This window comes from Micropterus salmoides, unplaced genomic scaffold (genome assembly GCF_014851395.1).
Source record: "Micropterus salmoides isolate LMB-PRFRI ecotype aquatic unplaced genomic scaffold, ASM1485139v1 Ms_hic_scaffold_23, whole genome shotgun sequence".
In the NCBI taxonomy this organism is placed as follows: Eukaryota; Metazoa; Chordata; class Actinopteri; order Centrarchiformes; family Centrarchidae; genus Micropterus; species Micropterus salmoides.
Genome location: NW_024041484.1, coordinates 15,299,986 through 15,315,729, shown reverse-complemented (window position 1 = coordinate 15,315,729; position 15,744 = coordinate 15,299,986). Strand labels below are relative to the sequence as shown.

The 15,744-nt window shown below is 42.5% G+C and overlaps 1 protein-coding gene across 5 annotated transcripts in view; it reads left to right on the top strand.

The window, feature by feature from the left end:
* The window catches only part of plxna4 (plexin A4), a 237,391-nt gene that overhangs the window by 14,556 nt on the left and 207,091 nt on the right, over positions 1-15,744 (top strand). For all 5 annotated transcript variants that reach the window (XM_038738721.1, XM_038738720.1, XM_038738722.1 and 2 more), the window contains exon 2: positions 12,925-14,273. In XM_038738721.1, coding sequence (XP_038594649.1) covers positions 13,029-14,273 — 1,245 coding nt within the window. In that variant the 5' untranslated portion in view covers positions 12,925-13,028. The remainder of the gene's footprint in view (positions 1-12,924; positions 14,274-15,744) is intronic.

Below are 15,744 nucleotides of genomic sequence, written 5' to 3'. Positions count from 1 at the left end.
ATGGTGCTCCTCTGTGGTGTGTGTTTGTGTGTGTAACAGTGTGTTTAATGGAATGAGACACAGGATGGATTAATTAAGAACTGTTGTAGTCCAATTGTTTGTCCTTATGTACAGTGCTCAGCTCAGCATACATGCACAGACAGCTGGTTACAAACTTGTGCACCTCAAATACTCTGTGCATCTTCAAAGACCAGCACATGCCTGATTCCTCACTCTGTTTCTACACTTTTTTTAAAATGTAAGAACAGAGTGAGGGATCAGAGAAAAATTAAAGCAGCAGTTTAACGTTTTATTATAATCACCGCAAAGCCTTCTAAATTATCAAGCTTTCATGTCTTAGAAGTTAATCTCAGAGGTCAAGTCTGCTTTAGCTCTGTTCAGCTACAGTAAGAGAGGAAGACAGGGGAAAGCAACTTATACAGACAGGTCACTGAAAAATTATTTAGAGGGAGAAACAGGCTAATATGGATAGATACAGAGAATGAATAAAAAGAAACCGTGAAACTGCCTGTGTGGTCTGTCGTTGGTGATTAATAGCTTCATTTGTCATGATGAAACATCTGAACTGGGGCAGGTCTGATCCTGTTTACAGTGATTCAGCCAGAAAACCTTATTTAGCCAATGGGTGAGTTCTGACAGTTTTTTTGACATGTGGAGATAATGTTTTTTTTCTTTTCGTGGCGCCACGAAAGCTGTTGGAAATAAACACCATTCAGAGTTATCAATGTCTTTATGTCTGAGAGTGAATGATTAGCTTTCACTGTTGATGACAGCGAAGGTATTTTGCAAAACTCAGTGTGACTCATGCAAGTTAATATAATGATCGATTCACATATGGTAAATTGAAAGGGTGGACATTTTATATATCAAGAAGGGGATTACTTTGAGGAGATACCAAGTAAATGGAATGGTGACTACAGCTGGAATATTGTGGAAGTCAGTTTTAGTTAAACAGTAGAAATATATCTGTTGTGCAAGACAGTGAGACTGATGATGTTGTGGAGCATTTGACAGTTCTGTGGGCTCCTTTGTTCTGTCTGTCTGGCCACAATGAATTACAGCCATGCACATTTGTTTTTCATATTTCTGTTTTCCATGATGCCAGTGTCTTAGATCTAATAGTATTCAAATGTTATGGTGACCATTTACATGTGCTTTCCCTCAAGGCGCCAGTAGTATCTGGGCTTGTCTTAACCTGGACTCATAGCTATCCAACTCTTCTGCACCCTTCCTTTAGGCTCTGAGCTTGTGTGGAAGTGTATTTGTCTGTGTGTGTGTGGAAGGGGGGTTCGTGTCTGCCATTATGTCTGCAGGGCTCTACGCTGACCATGTTCCCAAGGAGCACATGTGCTCATAAATTTCTTCATTTAGGAGCACCCAAAGAAATGTAGGAGAGACTCACGATCCACCAGCAGCACCCACACAACCCACACCTAATGTAAACAAGACTACTGAACAGTGTTACAATAACTTTAGTAAAACAGAACAAGGGGAACGTGTTGCTCTCAGGAGAAGGCTAGAAGGAGCACATGCTGGCTTCCTCTGCAGTGGAAATCTGCATCTTTCCACTCTCTGCAGTGGAAATCTGCAACTTTCCACGCTCTTTCTACAACATGGAGTATAAACTAGATGAGTGTATTAGTGTAATATTATAACATTAATAAAAAGTTAGATTTTAATCTAATAGTATACTGTTAGTATGTTAATATATAAATTATTTAATTTCACTATGTAGGCTATTGTCATTTTATGTAATAGTATACCATACAGCCCACCACTAGTATAAAATTAATTCCAGTTGGAAAAAACAGCAGTTTCATGTTTTCAGTCATTAAATCCTTGTGCAAGAAAAATGGCCGAAGTGAAGTGACAGTGGTGAGCACATCGATTTTATGAAAAGTTGAACATGTTTCAACAAAAAATACCTGATAAAGCTAAATAGCCAGCTAGCTAAACCCACAACCTCCTTATCTTCTCCCTGTTGTCGTCTGTCTCACCGCTCCAGCTGCTGACATCTCTGTCTTTGTTTTTGTAATGAGCTGCTCAAGCGGCTACTTCCACTGGGAACTCTCTCGGTGTTCCTGTGGCTAGCTGGCTTTATTCCTACAACAGTTTCAACAACTCTCCTTTGACTGACAGCAGCTTTGCGTCTCGTCCTGCCCACTACTATAGGGGCGGGGTGTTTTGAACGATTAGCAGCACGGCGCTTGTAGTTACGGTAGTTACTTGCACATTGTGCTCGTAAATCATTTTTTCTGTTCGCACATATTGATTTTTAGGGGTATATGCGAGCAAAATGGTTGCACTGTAGAGCCCTGGTCTGCATGTCCTGCTATAAAGCTAGGGCTAACCATTACAGCTTGCAAACAGCTCAGTAAAAATGGTTACAAGCCTAGTCATTAATCTGCATTTGTGGTTTCCGTTCTGTTGTAGGCTCCCGATGATCACCAGTCCCATTTCATAGTGAAGTTATTTTACCATTCCCCTTTGTAGCTGTGTGTTTGGAGGGCCACCCCAAATCTAAAATGAGGATAGGTACCAAGGGAAGGCTTGTGACAGAGCTCCTTTCACCTCCCCTTTTTGCTGGTTGCCTCCATCCTTGGTCAAGTGCCTTCACCAGCTCACCCCCACCATTCACATAACCTCCACTACATAGTCTTACATAAGCTGTTTGTGATGATTGAAGGCCCAAAGTGTGCTGTGTGCAAAATGAAGTGTTCTAATTCCTGATTTATTACCTGCTTCAGTGGCACTGACATGCTTGGATGTTGCTGAGCGAGCGAGACATGGAAAAGGGGAGAGCGATAGGGAAGAGAGAGGAAGAGTGAAGAGCTAATGTGAAAAAAAGAGCTCTAAGGATGTCACCTCTGCTGGAAATCAAGCCTTACCAAACCTTAGTGAGCCTGACTGCATGAAGATTAAAGCCTCAGAGGTCACTCCATGCCTGCGTATGTGTATGGATGCCTGCTTGGATGAGTTTGTTGGTTATGTTTGTGGTTGTATCTGTGTGGGGGACAGTTGTCAGTGTTGAGCAAAGAAAGGTGTGTTGCTATCTCGCTGTTGATTCAGATTGGAGCCAAGCCTCATTATCAGCCAACGTATATGTTGATATTGTTTCTATGGCAAGCTAAAACTTCCCAGTAATATGGCCATGTGGCTCGATCAGTCGGGCTCTGATCAGATAGACAAAGCACTTCCATAATGATTGTTGAGCAGCAGCACAGCAAAATCCTGCCTTGTAGGTAACAGACCGCAAAGCCATTTCTGTCTCTTTGACCAAAACACACAGGCATACACACAAGCACATAGAGCACACTACCCTGACGTGTCTTGTTGCAGTGTTTCTCACACTGCAGCAAAACATCCAGAGTCATACCAGGTTCAAGCAAAATACAAGTCATAAGTAATTACTGTGTCAAGAGGAAAAGGGGATACTGGAAACCAGAGATGAGACGGAAAGAAAGGACAAGGCAGGCAAAGAAGGATAAGGAGAGAGAGTCTGGTGGGGTGGGGTGCAGAAATTTTGTACTCATGAAATACCAGAAGAGCTAAGGGAGAGCTGTAAGGAGAAGAGGTACAGGAAAGTAACAATGGCTGGATGGAAAAAGAGAGGGAGGACGTGTTGGGACTTAAGATGGTGCCAGTCGGCAGCCGATGGAAGCGAGAGCTGATTTGTCTACACGGCCCTGCATTCCTGTCTGCCCGTTAGCATGGGGAATAAGGGAATTGGGAAAGAGAGAGAAAGAGAGAAATGGAAAAGGAGAGAGAGCTAGAGGCTTTGAATTTGTTGTATGAAAGCAGCTGTCAGATAGTGCCTAGCAACACCATTTAAGAAGGATTCTTTGGCTGCATTCATAGTAATTACAGCAAAATATCTCTGCCTTTTTGATTCCGAACAAGCTTAAGTGGAAAAACATAACTACTTCTGAACTACCTCCTATAACTAGGAGGTAGTTCAGAAGGATGATCGAGAGGATATCTTCTTTTGTCTACACAAAATATCATGTGTGTTTCTTTTAAAATATAGATTGAAAGGAAATATTAATGATCTGTCCCTGTCTTTTTATCCTCACATTTGAATTTTTAAGCTTTCTGAAAATACTCCATTTTAGAAAGTGAGTGTTTATTGCATTTATTGTCAAAAGGTGTCAAATTTAGGTGTGCAACGGTGGTCATCAGCTTAAACTGTTTTTACACTTAATTTGCTTTAAACTATTGTTTTTTTTATTCTGCATTTGATACATGAAAATCCAGATGAAGCATTCAATCATACTCATTTCCTTAACATCATTTGTGCGATTATGGCCCCTTATGCTCACTGATGAGTTGCTTGTGTGTCTTTGTTGGAACTCAGTCATCCTAATTGAATCAGAGCTTCATTAAGTTCACCCTGTAAATAGCCCTCTCTTCGGTCACTGCTATGTGGTCTGTGACAGACAAGAGACCCCTCCTATTCAGGAAGTCAGCTGTAGTCTAACCCAATCAGAGCGAGGCGCTGACGGCTGGCCTGTGGGCTCTTCAACAGTCCTCCTAATGACATTAGAGCCTCTTGATCTGCACTGATGATAACATGCCACCAATCTCAGTCTGCATCAGCACCCACTGCACAGAGGCCCAGAGGTGCGTGCGCGCGCAAGCACGCGTGTGTGCGTGTGTGTTTTTTGATTAACCTTACTTTGGAACCAAGGACTGTTTAAGTGCTGGACTCCCTCAAGGACTCTGTTATCCCCCCTCATCCCCCCTCTTTTGCAGTGTTGTAACACCAGTAGTGATATTGTAACCAAAGATGCAATGCAGAGATGATATTTCTGTACAGAAAACATTATGGAGGGGCCTACCTCTGAGTGTGTGTTTAGAAAAATTAGTGTGTTTGAACCCTATCCTACTAAGGAGAGTAAGATGTGAAAGAGGGAAAGAGAAGGAGTGGCAGAAAATGAAACAGATTGAGTGAGGAAAGGGGATGGGCAGATGTCAGCTATTTTTCTAAAATCCAGAGGGGTTGTCCAGTTGGATCTTTGCCTAGACCACTTCGTTGAAATGCTCTGACTCACTCGAGAAGAGCGAAAAGGAGAGACAGAAAGATAGACAGCAAGAAAGCAAGAAAATATGTGTTCCACAGAACTATGCTTGACACACTTACACATACCGAATCAGTGATTCACTATGCTTGGCTGTGCTTCCTTCATACAGTATCTTTTCAGGACACCTACTTTATTTGCTGCTAGCACCCACTGTTGTCATGGGAGTTTGTGGACAACCACATTACTTCCGATACACATGGAGTCACTTGCCACCTCTTTTTACCCGGCAGTGAGGAGGATGTAACACAGGTAAACTTTCATGCTATCCCAGATAGAAGGACATGGTCCGTCACTGGTACCATGCCAGATGTGTTTGAGGGGCACCTGGCCAAGCCAAAAGCAGTGTTTTCAACACTAAAACTTTTCCTCTTCACCACCCCAGTGCCCCAACAATCACATTACTGTGGTTGCATTTTAAACAATGATATTGATTGACTTTCTCTCACTGCAGTTACCATGCTGGGCTGAAACATTAAAAATTGTTGGCAAGGAATGGTCGTAAACATTGCCATTTAAAGTAATCTGGGGCTTTGCAGAGTTGTCAGTATCATTCTGTTTAGTGTATCCGTATTGAATATACTGCTTAAATTTCAAAGTCATTGCATGTAATTTACTAGCATAGGTCTATATGAGCCAAAGTGTGGTTTGATCAAAGGAAACACTGGAAGATGTGCATTCCAGTCAAAGTTAGCACATATAGTTTAGGCATTGTTCATCCTCAATGTGGTAATTACAGTTGCTGTGCAGCTGCCTTGAACTGCAAAATCTATCTGGTGTAGACTCTGTTTTTCTTTGGCAAACTGAATCCGTGGAGATTCCCTTGGAAGTTGTAGGTGCAGATTTTAAAACTCAATACGTCCTTTAAAAATTAAACATAATTCATTATTTGCAGCATGTTGATGCTTGTAAACACTGGGGTGATTGCTACATCTGTAGTACATCATGTCAGATTCTCTCAGTCAGTTTTCTGTCATTCATATGATATGTACCCTGTTTACAGTACAATCCTAAGGCTTTCTTTGTAATATCAACAGCTCTGTGGTGGATTAGACCTCCTAACCCCGATCTAGACAGGGTATCTGGTGACAGTAATCCATGCTGCTAATCCACGAATTGATGTAACCAAGGACACCCCGCCTTCTCTCTCTATCCCTCTGTTCTTCTTTTTTTTTTACTGCCGCTGCCTTCTTGAGAGAGATGAGTGTGCCATCTGTTTTGTGTATCAGCAGGGGTTAGCTTAGCCTGATAGGCATGTTAGACCTGATCACTCCATTATTACTTAAGTTTTAGTCTATTTGTCTGTTCACAGGTTTGTGTGTGTACGTGTTTGAATGATAGGGGTGCACAATTATCTTTTTATCTCCATTTGTTTTCTTGCGGTGTGCATAATAACTGGAATTCAACCAAACTGACATGTTTGTTAATGTTTTTCATTCCCCTGAAAAGGGTCGTAGCTGCCCCCAAAAGTAATAGATTTAAGAATGGTAATAATGAGTCAGTATAATGCCAGTTTGTGTGTGTGTGTGTGTGTGTGTGTGTGTGTGTGTGTGTGTGTGAATTCTCCTGTGCTTTGTCCCTTGCTAATTGTCTTATTCCTGCAGGCAGACAGGTTGTGTGGTGTTGGGGTTTTCTCTTAGCTACAGCCCCCTACCACAACCCACAGCTACTAGCGAGCTGAAAAAGCCTCAGTTTACTTATCTCTAATTTAATTTGGTTTTTGCCAGTGTTGTAGTGGTGGGGCATAATGTGCTGTTGTTTGTGCCAAGGTATAATGCCAGTTTGTGTGTGTGTGTGTGTGTTTGGGGGGGGCATTCTACTCTGGATGCTTGCTGTGTGTGTATTTCATGCAGAAGTGTCAAGTTTGAGTCTGTGTCTTGCTGTGTTGTGGTCTGGATGTTTGTGTGTAGATTGTGTGTGTGCATTTGTGATAGTGATTATGCTGGGTGAGTGCAGGGACACTGTGTTTTCCTCCAGTCGCAGTGTGTGGCTGCGATGCAGAGTGACGCTTATTCCTCTGATCAGTGCCAGAGCTCAGCAGGGGAGGCGGGTGGATGGAGGTTTGGGGGGGACTTCACTACTCCAGTCAGTACATCCACTGATCTGGGACACACATCTCTGTCTGCTTGTTTTTCTTTTTCTTCATCTGCCTCTGTCACTGTCTTTCTCTCTTCTTTTCTGTTTCTCTCTGGCTCCCTCACTCTCTTGTTTTTGCATTCTTTTGTAACTTCCAGTGTCATACCAACACAACTTGCTGATCTACTTCTACCACTACTACTACTCCTCGTCCTCCTCCACCTCCTCTCACTCTAGTTGTAACTGGTGCTGCCACTGCCCATGTTCACCAGTGAGCTGGCAAGCAGTAGGTTACAAGAGATGTAACGAAGCTGTCAAGCAGACCACATAGTAGCAGTTTATCGTCTTGTAAGAGCAGGTGCATAGCCTTAAGCAGTGTTCATTCACGAAAGCCTTAAAAGATCTACAACAGCAATCTACCACCCTGACCCTTGCCAGCTGATATCATGTCAACCAGAAAGACGCATGCCAGTAACAGTGACTGACAGCACTATTCCAAGTGGGGAAAATGCCACAGAGGGGCATGAGATTCAATGAAAACAATAAAGAAATAATAAAGAAATAAGCATAAAAATACATTTACAGAACAAATGTCCACTGTATAGGTAGCTGATCTAATTACTCCTTCAACAATTCAGTCATTAACCAAATAAAACCAGCCTGTAAAAGTGAGTCAAGCTATTATCTATGATTTGCCTATAACCTACCTACTATATGGGTACTTTAGGGGCCTGGCAATGAGGTTATTTCAAAGCAGTCATTACAATTTCAAAATAAGTTGTAAATGTTACTGGATGCAAGTGAGACTTTAGGAGAGGTGTGATCTCTACTACACAATTCTGTACAAGTATGAGGAGTCTTCATCCAATCTTTCATCCATCTATGCATCCAGCCATCCCTCCTCCATCTCCCAGTTCGAAGCACATGGACAGTACTGAGTGACCCTTTTGTAGCTGGAGAAAGACATGCTCTTTACATCTCCATTACTTCTCTGAAACCTCACTGACCTGCGTCCTATTAAACTTTACTTTTCTCCACATTCTGTTGTTCTATCTCTCTTAAATCTTCTCTGCTGCATTCAAGTCTGTTCACTTGTTATGCAGTTGCCCTATTTGCTGTCTGTGTGTGCTATGTAGTCATTCATTACATTTATTCATTTAGCTGACGCTTTTATCCAAAGCTACATGTCAGAGGTCGCACACCTAAACTACGGGTTAAGTGTCTTGCTCAGGGACACAATGGTGTATGGGTCACAGTGGGGGATTGAACCCGGGTCTCTCACACCAAAGGCAGGCATCTTATCCATTGCACCATCACCACCCATTCATTCACCTCTGTTCACCCCATGACAGATTACCTTAGATAAGTGTGCAAAAATCAGCTTTTTTTTCTTTATGAATATAAAGGATTATGTGTAATTACCCTACTTCTTAGTCACTCATAATCTCCAAATCCCATTTTACTCAGTGTTTTTATGAATGTGATAGTTATTTTTAAACGTTTTTACACTGTTAGAAGTTAAGCTGTTTACCAAAGACTTTGACGGTTTCTTCATTTCCAAGTCGTTTCTAAAATATAAATGCCTCCCCTCCTTCAGACTGTAAATAGCAGGAGATTATTTTGTCAAGGCTTGCTTTTTGTTGTCTCCTCCAATTGTCATGTCTGGCCTCGGTTCTCCATTACACAATCATTGCCAAAGCAAAATGGCTCCTGACATATCCATAATAGCTTTGCCTAATACTGTTGTCCCTGAAATTAGCTTCACAGCATCAAAATACTTTGTCTGAAACGGGACAATTTGTACCAGTTGATCTTTGAACCTAACTGGGTGTTTGTGTATTGTCTGAAGTTTTAAGCAATATTTCTGACAGCCAGAATAAATGTATGTATGAGAGACAGAACAGAAAATCTGGTTTAGGGTAGGGAAACACATTTTTCCATCTGCCAGCACATTTCTGGTGTGTAGCCATGACGATGCCACTTCACCTGATCGGAGCTTAGACGCATCCACAGAAACTAATCTCTCTTCTCTTCTCTTCTCTTCCTCATTTGACTGTCTCCTCTGAAAACAGGAAAATGCCCTTAATTGGTGTAGTCACACACTTAAAAATGTAAATGCAGTTTATGTCTCCCTTTTAAGGCTGTGGTTTTACAGTTATGTGCTTCCTCCTGGATGGCTGATGACAGCGTTTGAGAAAACAGAAAACAAAATGGGAAAACAAAAACATCCCAATTATTTTAAGACTGCGTTCATACTCAGTGTTAAGTCTCACAGATGCAGGTAATGCACACAGACACACACACAGTTTTGCCCACAGTTCCAGCGATACTGGAAGTGTCGGGGAAAGAGTGTGTTGCTAATCATGCAAATTCATTAGCAGTCTTTGATGTCTATGGCACTGTGTGTGTGTGTGTGTGCGAGTGTGTTTTGACATTTGCGTAAATCTGGCAGCTAGCCCAGAGAAGCCAGCTATACACACGGGTCACAGAACTTAAAGCCCTCGCCACCTTTTGCATCTGATCTGCCACATTTGCTGTATAGTCTGTGGGTGTAACACGATTTCACAACTACATTATAAACTGTTTTGTCAATGTAATTGGAAGTTATTTTAATGTGAGTTTTAATTTGCTCTTGTTCCTAAACATCATTACTTGCTATTCCTTTTACCACCAGTGTGACACCTTATATTAATATGCATATATAAGAGTGGACGAGGGAAAAGGCATGTACTACTGGCAAGCAACTAAAGATAAACTACGTGTTACAATAATCAGTCTGTGTGTGTATGCACATCTGATGTATAAATCCTCAGAACCCATAAAGCTTTAATTAATGGCGCTTGATGATCAGCAGGCAAAGGCAAACAGCAACTAAACGAGCTTGCCCCCCTGTCAGGGAGGATAATTGCATTTCACCAACATATTCATGTGCCAGACACACTGCCATTGGAGGACACGACTGCTGAGGGTGTTTTTTTTCTTCCTTTCAGAGCTTTTAGTGTTTTATGCTCGCCAATTCTCAAGGGAGACTACTAGAAGCCTTTCTTTCTACTTTTTTGTTATGTTTTGGATATCAGCTGTGTTTGAGTGCGGTAGTGTTTATAGTCATGAGGATAGGTGGATGTGAAGGTGGTATAACAGCTTCTCCCCCTGTCTCTCACTATGTCTCACGCCCTTCTTTTCCCTCTTGGTAACCTTTTCGTCTTCCCTCTTTCCTCTTTGTCTCTTTTTCTTTTAATAATAACTGGATAAAGTTGTCTGAGAATTTCAGTGGAGCACTTTGTTATGGCCGGCCCTCCCGCAAGGTAAATGAGAGGTGGGAGCTTCAGTGCTGTTGCCTGTGTGAGATTAATATGCAGTTCCCCTTTTATTTTTAGAGGAACATTATGATCTTACTTCCCTGTCATTACTCTTCAACCAGCAGCAGCAGCAGCTTCCACTAGCTTCTCTCTCTGTTCCCTCTTTAGTTAGGTGTTTCTGGTATTGTTTCCCCTTTCAGTGAAATTGCCCTGCAGGAAATATCACTTTTTTTCAGACTCCCAAATGTGTTGATTTTAACATTTGACTTTTGTGACAAGTTTGGGGTCTTTAGTTATTCACTATAACTATTTATTTATAACAGCTGTATTTCCTGTATTATCACTGTCTCTCCCTTCACCCTCCAACCATTGTCATAGCTATGGTAATGATCTCTCTTAGACTCACACTCATCCGAGCACAAACACACATCTGAACACACGTCACCTTTTCCATCTGTGTATCAGTTTTTATCCCTCTCATCATCCTCTCCGGTCCTTATCATGTGTTGAGAGGCTCTCTCTCTCTCTCTCTCTCTCTCTCTCTCTCTCTCTCTCTCTCTCTCTCTCTCTCTCTCTCTCTCTCTCTCTCTCTCTGTGCCAGGAGATGGAGAGGAGATTGGTGAGGTTGCATTTGACACTACCACAACTTGCGATTGCTTGGATGCGAACCTGTGATGAGATCTGTGGCCGGATAATGTCAAGTAGCACTACCATGGGTGCAAGCGTTCAGTGGTGTTGGTAAAAAGCTTCCAAAGAAATATACTTATTTTTAGAGTCAAAAAAACAGTTTTATGGGAAAATTACAACAGAAAAAATGTTAAGCCAAAATTAATGAAGTCAAAATGATTGACAACAATAAAAAATGTATTTTTCAGTAATGATAAAAAAATGGTTTAAGCTACGCCATAGACTTTTTTTTGTATTACTTTTATATTTTACATAGTATTGTGTTTTGCTGTGAAGTAAAACACAACCACGACATTGTTCAAAAAAACTGTCTACGTAGCTGAGGGAGATTTGTGTTAAGTGTGACAGACAAGCCGCCTCATAGCTTTGAGTGACACTTAAACGTTTTTCACCCTGTACCTCTCACAACAGCATGCAGATTATTATAAATTGAGTTGGAAAAGAAAAGATAGGAAGCACTATGCAGAATACACATGAATTGGGTCAATTTAATACCTTGATCAGAGCTGCAATCCCTATTTTTTATTAATATTAAATTGATACTAGACTCCTGTTTTGTTGGTATATGTAAGAAAAATATCTACTTATTTTATTGACTTATTACATGACAATGATGGTGTTTTGGTTTCAGTCTGATATATATTGACCACACCAGAGTAGGACCCTTGAGCCCCTGTGCAAGATTTGAGGTGGATTAGGACTTTGATTCAGGTGTGTGTCTCTGGGAAGCTAATACCTGGATACTATGCAGGTGAAAACCCCTCCTTATAATACCTAGCTTGCCACTGGAGAGACCTATGAGCAGGCGACCCACACAGGGGACCACCGTGTTTACAGGAAACGTTGTCATTTGCCCTTGATAATCTGTGCTGGTGTGTGGCTTTATATTGTGTGCTTGGCGCTTCGACAGTACAGACATATAAATGTTCACTAAATTGTCTGTGTGTGTGTGTGTGTGTGTGTCTGCTATGGCTGTATGTGTAATGCTGAGACTTTGCAAATGACCTAAGGACTATAGGGAAGCTTATTTCTGCAACTACTGGCATTTCCTCTCTAATTGTTCCTCTTCTGCCCATAAACCTCCTGCTTTGTGTGTGTGTGTGTGTGTGTGTAGGTATGTTAAAGAGAGAAAGAAGGTCCTTTTCTCTCTGTTAGCAGTGTCAGCAGGTGAGCCGCCCTATTGGGAGAAAAGAGAGAAATCGCCAAAGCATGCAAATTGCTACTCCAAGGGGAGAATCAATTAGGTGCATAGCGGCTGTAGCAGAAAGGCAAGGAGGGGTAGAGAGGGGCAGGGGTCCATGCAGAGAGATGGTGCAGAGCCATGCTGATCACCTCCTCTGAGACAATGCATTACTCCTCCTCTTCTGTTGCCTTGCTCAATCCATGGACCGATCCTATAGGCTGAAGCTATTTCTGAACACCGCCTTTAAACCTCTACTGTGCCTCAGCCTCATTCCCTTTTTTGCATAGCCCATTTCTTTTCAGAGTTTTGTAGATTGTAGAGTCTCAAGTGTGTGGCCTCTTCACCTTTTTTTCTCCTCAATATTCTTTGTAAAGATGCTAAGCTTTAATCTGTGCCAGATAAAATTAGAACATACAGTAGGTCACTGTATGATATTTCATACGCCCAACAGATATGCCTGTATATTCGTATGTATGTATGTATGTGTGTGTGTGTATCTATCAATACCATGTGACAGTTGCCTTGAATGTTTAGTAATTTCTTGGTAATGTCTGTCTTCATGTTGCTTGTTTTCACTGGGTTTTCTCTCTTCCCTCTTTAGATACATGATGTCCTCCATTTCAATAGAGGCTTGATCGTAATTGGCCGACAGTACTGGACTGTGCCTCCTTCCCTCTCCTCAACACTCCCAGCATCAGCACAGCCATGACGTCCCTCACAAGGACACGGACCTGCTTTTTTTTATGCTGCTTCCTGTCTAGTCTGGCGCTTCCTGTGTCATCACAAACAGTGGTGCAAGCCCCACAGGCCCACAGTGCTGGCTCCCAGGTGATCACGGCGTCCCTTCAGGAGGAGGAGTATGCATCATTTCATGCTGAGAACCCAGAGTGGACATTCAACCATCTGGCGGTGGACTACCGCAATGGCAATGTTTATTTGGGAGCCGTCAATCGCATATACAAACTGTCCCCGGGCTTGGAGGTCCAGGTGTCCCATGAGACTGGCCCGGACGAAGACAACCGCAAGTGCTACCCACCACGTATCGTTCAGCCATGCAGTGAGCCACTGACACTCACCAACAATGTAAACAAGATGCTTCTAATGGACTATCGGGAGAACAGGCTCCTGGCCTGTGGCAGCCTCTACCAGGGCATCTGCAAACTCCTCCGCCTAGATGACCTCTTCAAACTAGGAGAGCCCTTCCATAAGAAGGAGCACTACCTCTCTGGTGTCAATGAGAGTGGCTCTGTGTTTGGCGTCATTGTGTCATATGGCAATGCCTCTCCGGACATGCTGTTTGTAGCCACAGCAGTGGATGGCAAGCCAGAGTACTTCCCTACCATCTCTAGCCGCAAGTTGGCCAGAAACTCAGAAGAGGATGGCATGTTTGCCTATGTCTTCCATGATGAGTTTGTGGCCTCTATGATTAAGATCCCTTCAGACACCTTCACTGTCATCCCAGACTTTGACATATATTACATTTATGGCTTTGCCAGTGGGAACTTTGTCTACTTCCTGACTTTGCAACCCGAAATGGGGGGTGGGCCAACGACTGGATCCTCCTCTGCTGGCCGGGAACAGGTCTACACCTCAAAGATAGTCCGCCTTTGCAAGGCAGACACAGCTTTCAACTCCTATGTGGAGGTGCCTATTGGATGCATTAGTGGCAATGTGGAGTACCGATTACTCGAGGCAGCCTACCTGTCCAAAGCAGGTGCTATCCTGGCACGCTCACTAGATGTGGCACCAGATGATGATGTTCTGTTTGCAGTCTTCTCAAAAGGGCAAAAGAGGCGTCCACGCCAGGCCTCGCAGGACTCTGCGCTGTGTGTTTTTTCTCTGCGGAAGATTAACGAGAAAATCAAGGAGAGGCTGCAGTCGTGCTACAAGGGTGAGGGCACACTGGACCTGGCTTGGCTGAAAGTCAAAGATATTCCCTGCAGCAGTGCGGTGAGTACTACACTCACACACTCTGACTCTCCCTCCCTCCCTCCCTCCCTCCCTCCTCCTCCCTCCCTCACTCACTCACTCACTCACTCACTCACTCCCTCACTCACTCACTCACTCACTCACTCACTCACTCACTCACTCACTCTCACACACTCACACACACACACACGCGCGCCCACGCATAATGTGACTTTCAGTCAAATTTACACTGACTTTAATGAGTTTTGAGACAGTACTGGGGAAAAAAAGTAAGTTCTAATTTTACACACAACTACACACATTCTCTACTGTAACATGCAGTACTGTGCTCCTAATTCACCAGAACAGCAGGCCTTGAGCAGTTCTGTTTAAGGTAGAATGTATCACACCCTCTCATGTAGGAAAAGGGTATTAAGAAAAACTAATCACCAATGATGTCTTATTGTTTTAATAATTTCTAACTGAGGGACACTACAGGTGAGTATCTCAGGATGAAAATCAGTTTACAAGCCCACATGTTACTATAATGAGCTTGGGTGCACTGCAGGAGCCTTTCGTGAACACTGTGTTCTTGGGTAGGTTCATGCTCCATTCCATTACGATGAGATATTAACCATCCGCTGCCTCTTTTAATCCACTCACCTTTTAAACAATGCAGCTGAATGCTCAGCCAAATTACCATAATTCCATTCTCTATAACAGCATTACAAATTCAGTGATTCAGTTCATTTGATTTCTCACTTTGTGCACATAAAAACAAGGTGAAATTGGGTGTTACATGTTTAGACCACTTTCACAAGCAGCATTTTCTTTATCCTATATTATGTCAATAATAAAAGCCCCCAACCTCAAGAAATACAAAATTTCCTGAATCAGGTTGAATTTGTTAGCTACCATGTTCCTCTACATAGCAACCATTGCTAGATGAACCATGTGCTCTGTTGTCAATTTTGAGTACAGAGAGGTGTAGATAATGGGTTATAAAGACATAAAACCCTAAAGGCTGTTTTTGGTGGATAGATCAGTTACGACAATTAACACTATTCATCATAACAATGATTATATTTCTTGATTATTAATAATTTTCACCCTTATCTACAAGAGCCAGAAAAAAAAAAAAATATACAGCCTCAAATTATACAGCTTCAAATACTTGTAACAAGAATTTGATCGCTTGGTCGTGGCCATATTTCAGAAACATAAATTTGATCCTCTCACTGCTGCTCAGTCCATATTGTTCTGACCTTAGCCATGCACTATCTCGAGCCAGTAAGGAGTTGACCCTCACTTGTGTTTGGTCCTGGAATCACAGTGTTTATCTATTAATCCATCTCTGGCACGGCACACGTTCCGGGGCGCCTTTGTCTGCTGCTTGAGGGCCTGATAAATCATGCCTGGGGTGGAGCTGTCAGCAGGGATAGGAAGTGTGAGGGAGCATGCAGGGGTTAGCGCTGAGGAATGATGCCATTTCAGCATGCGCCACAGTATCGCC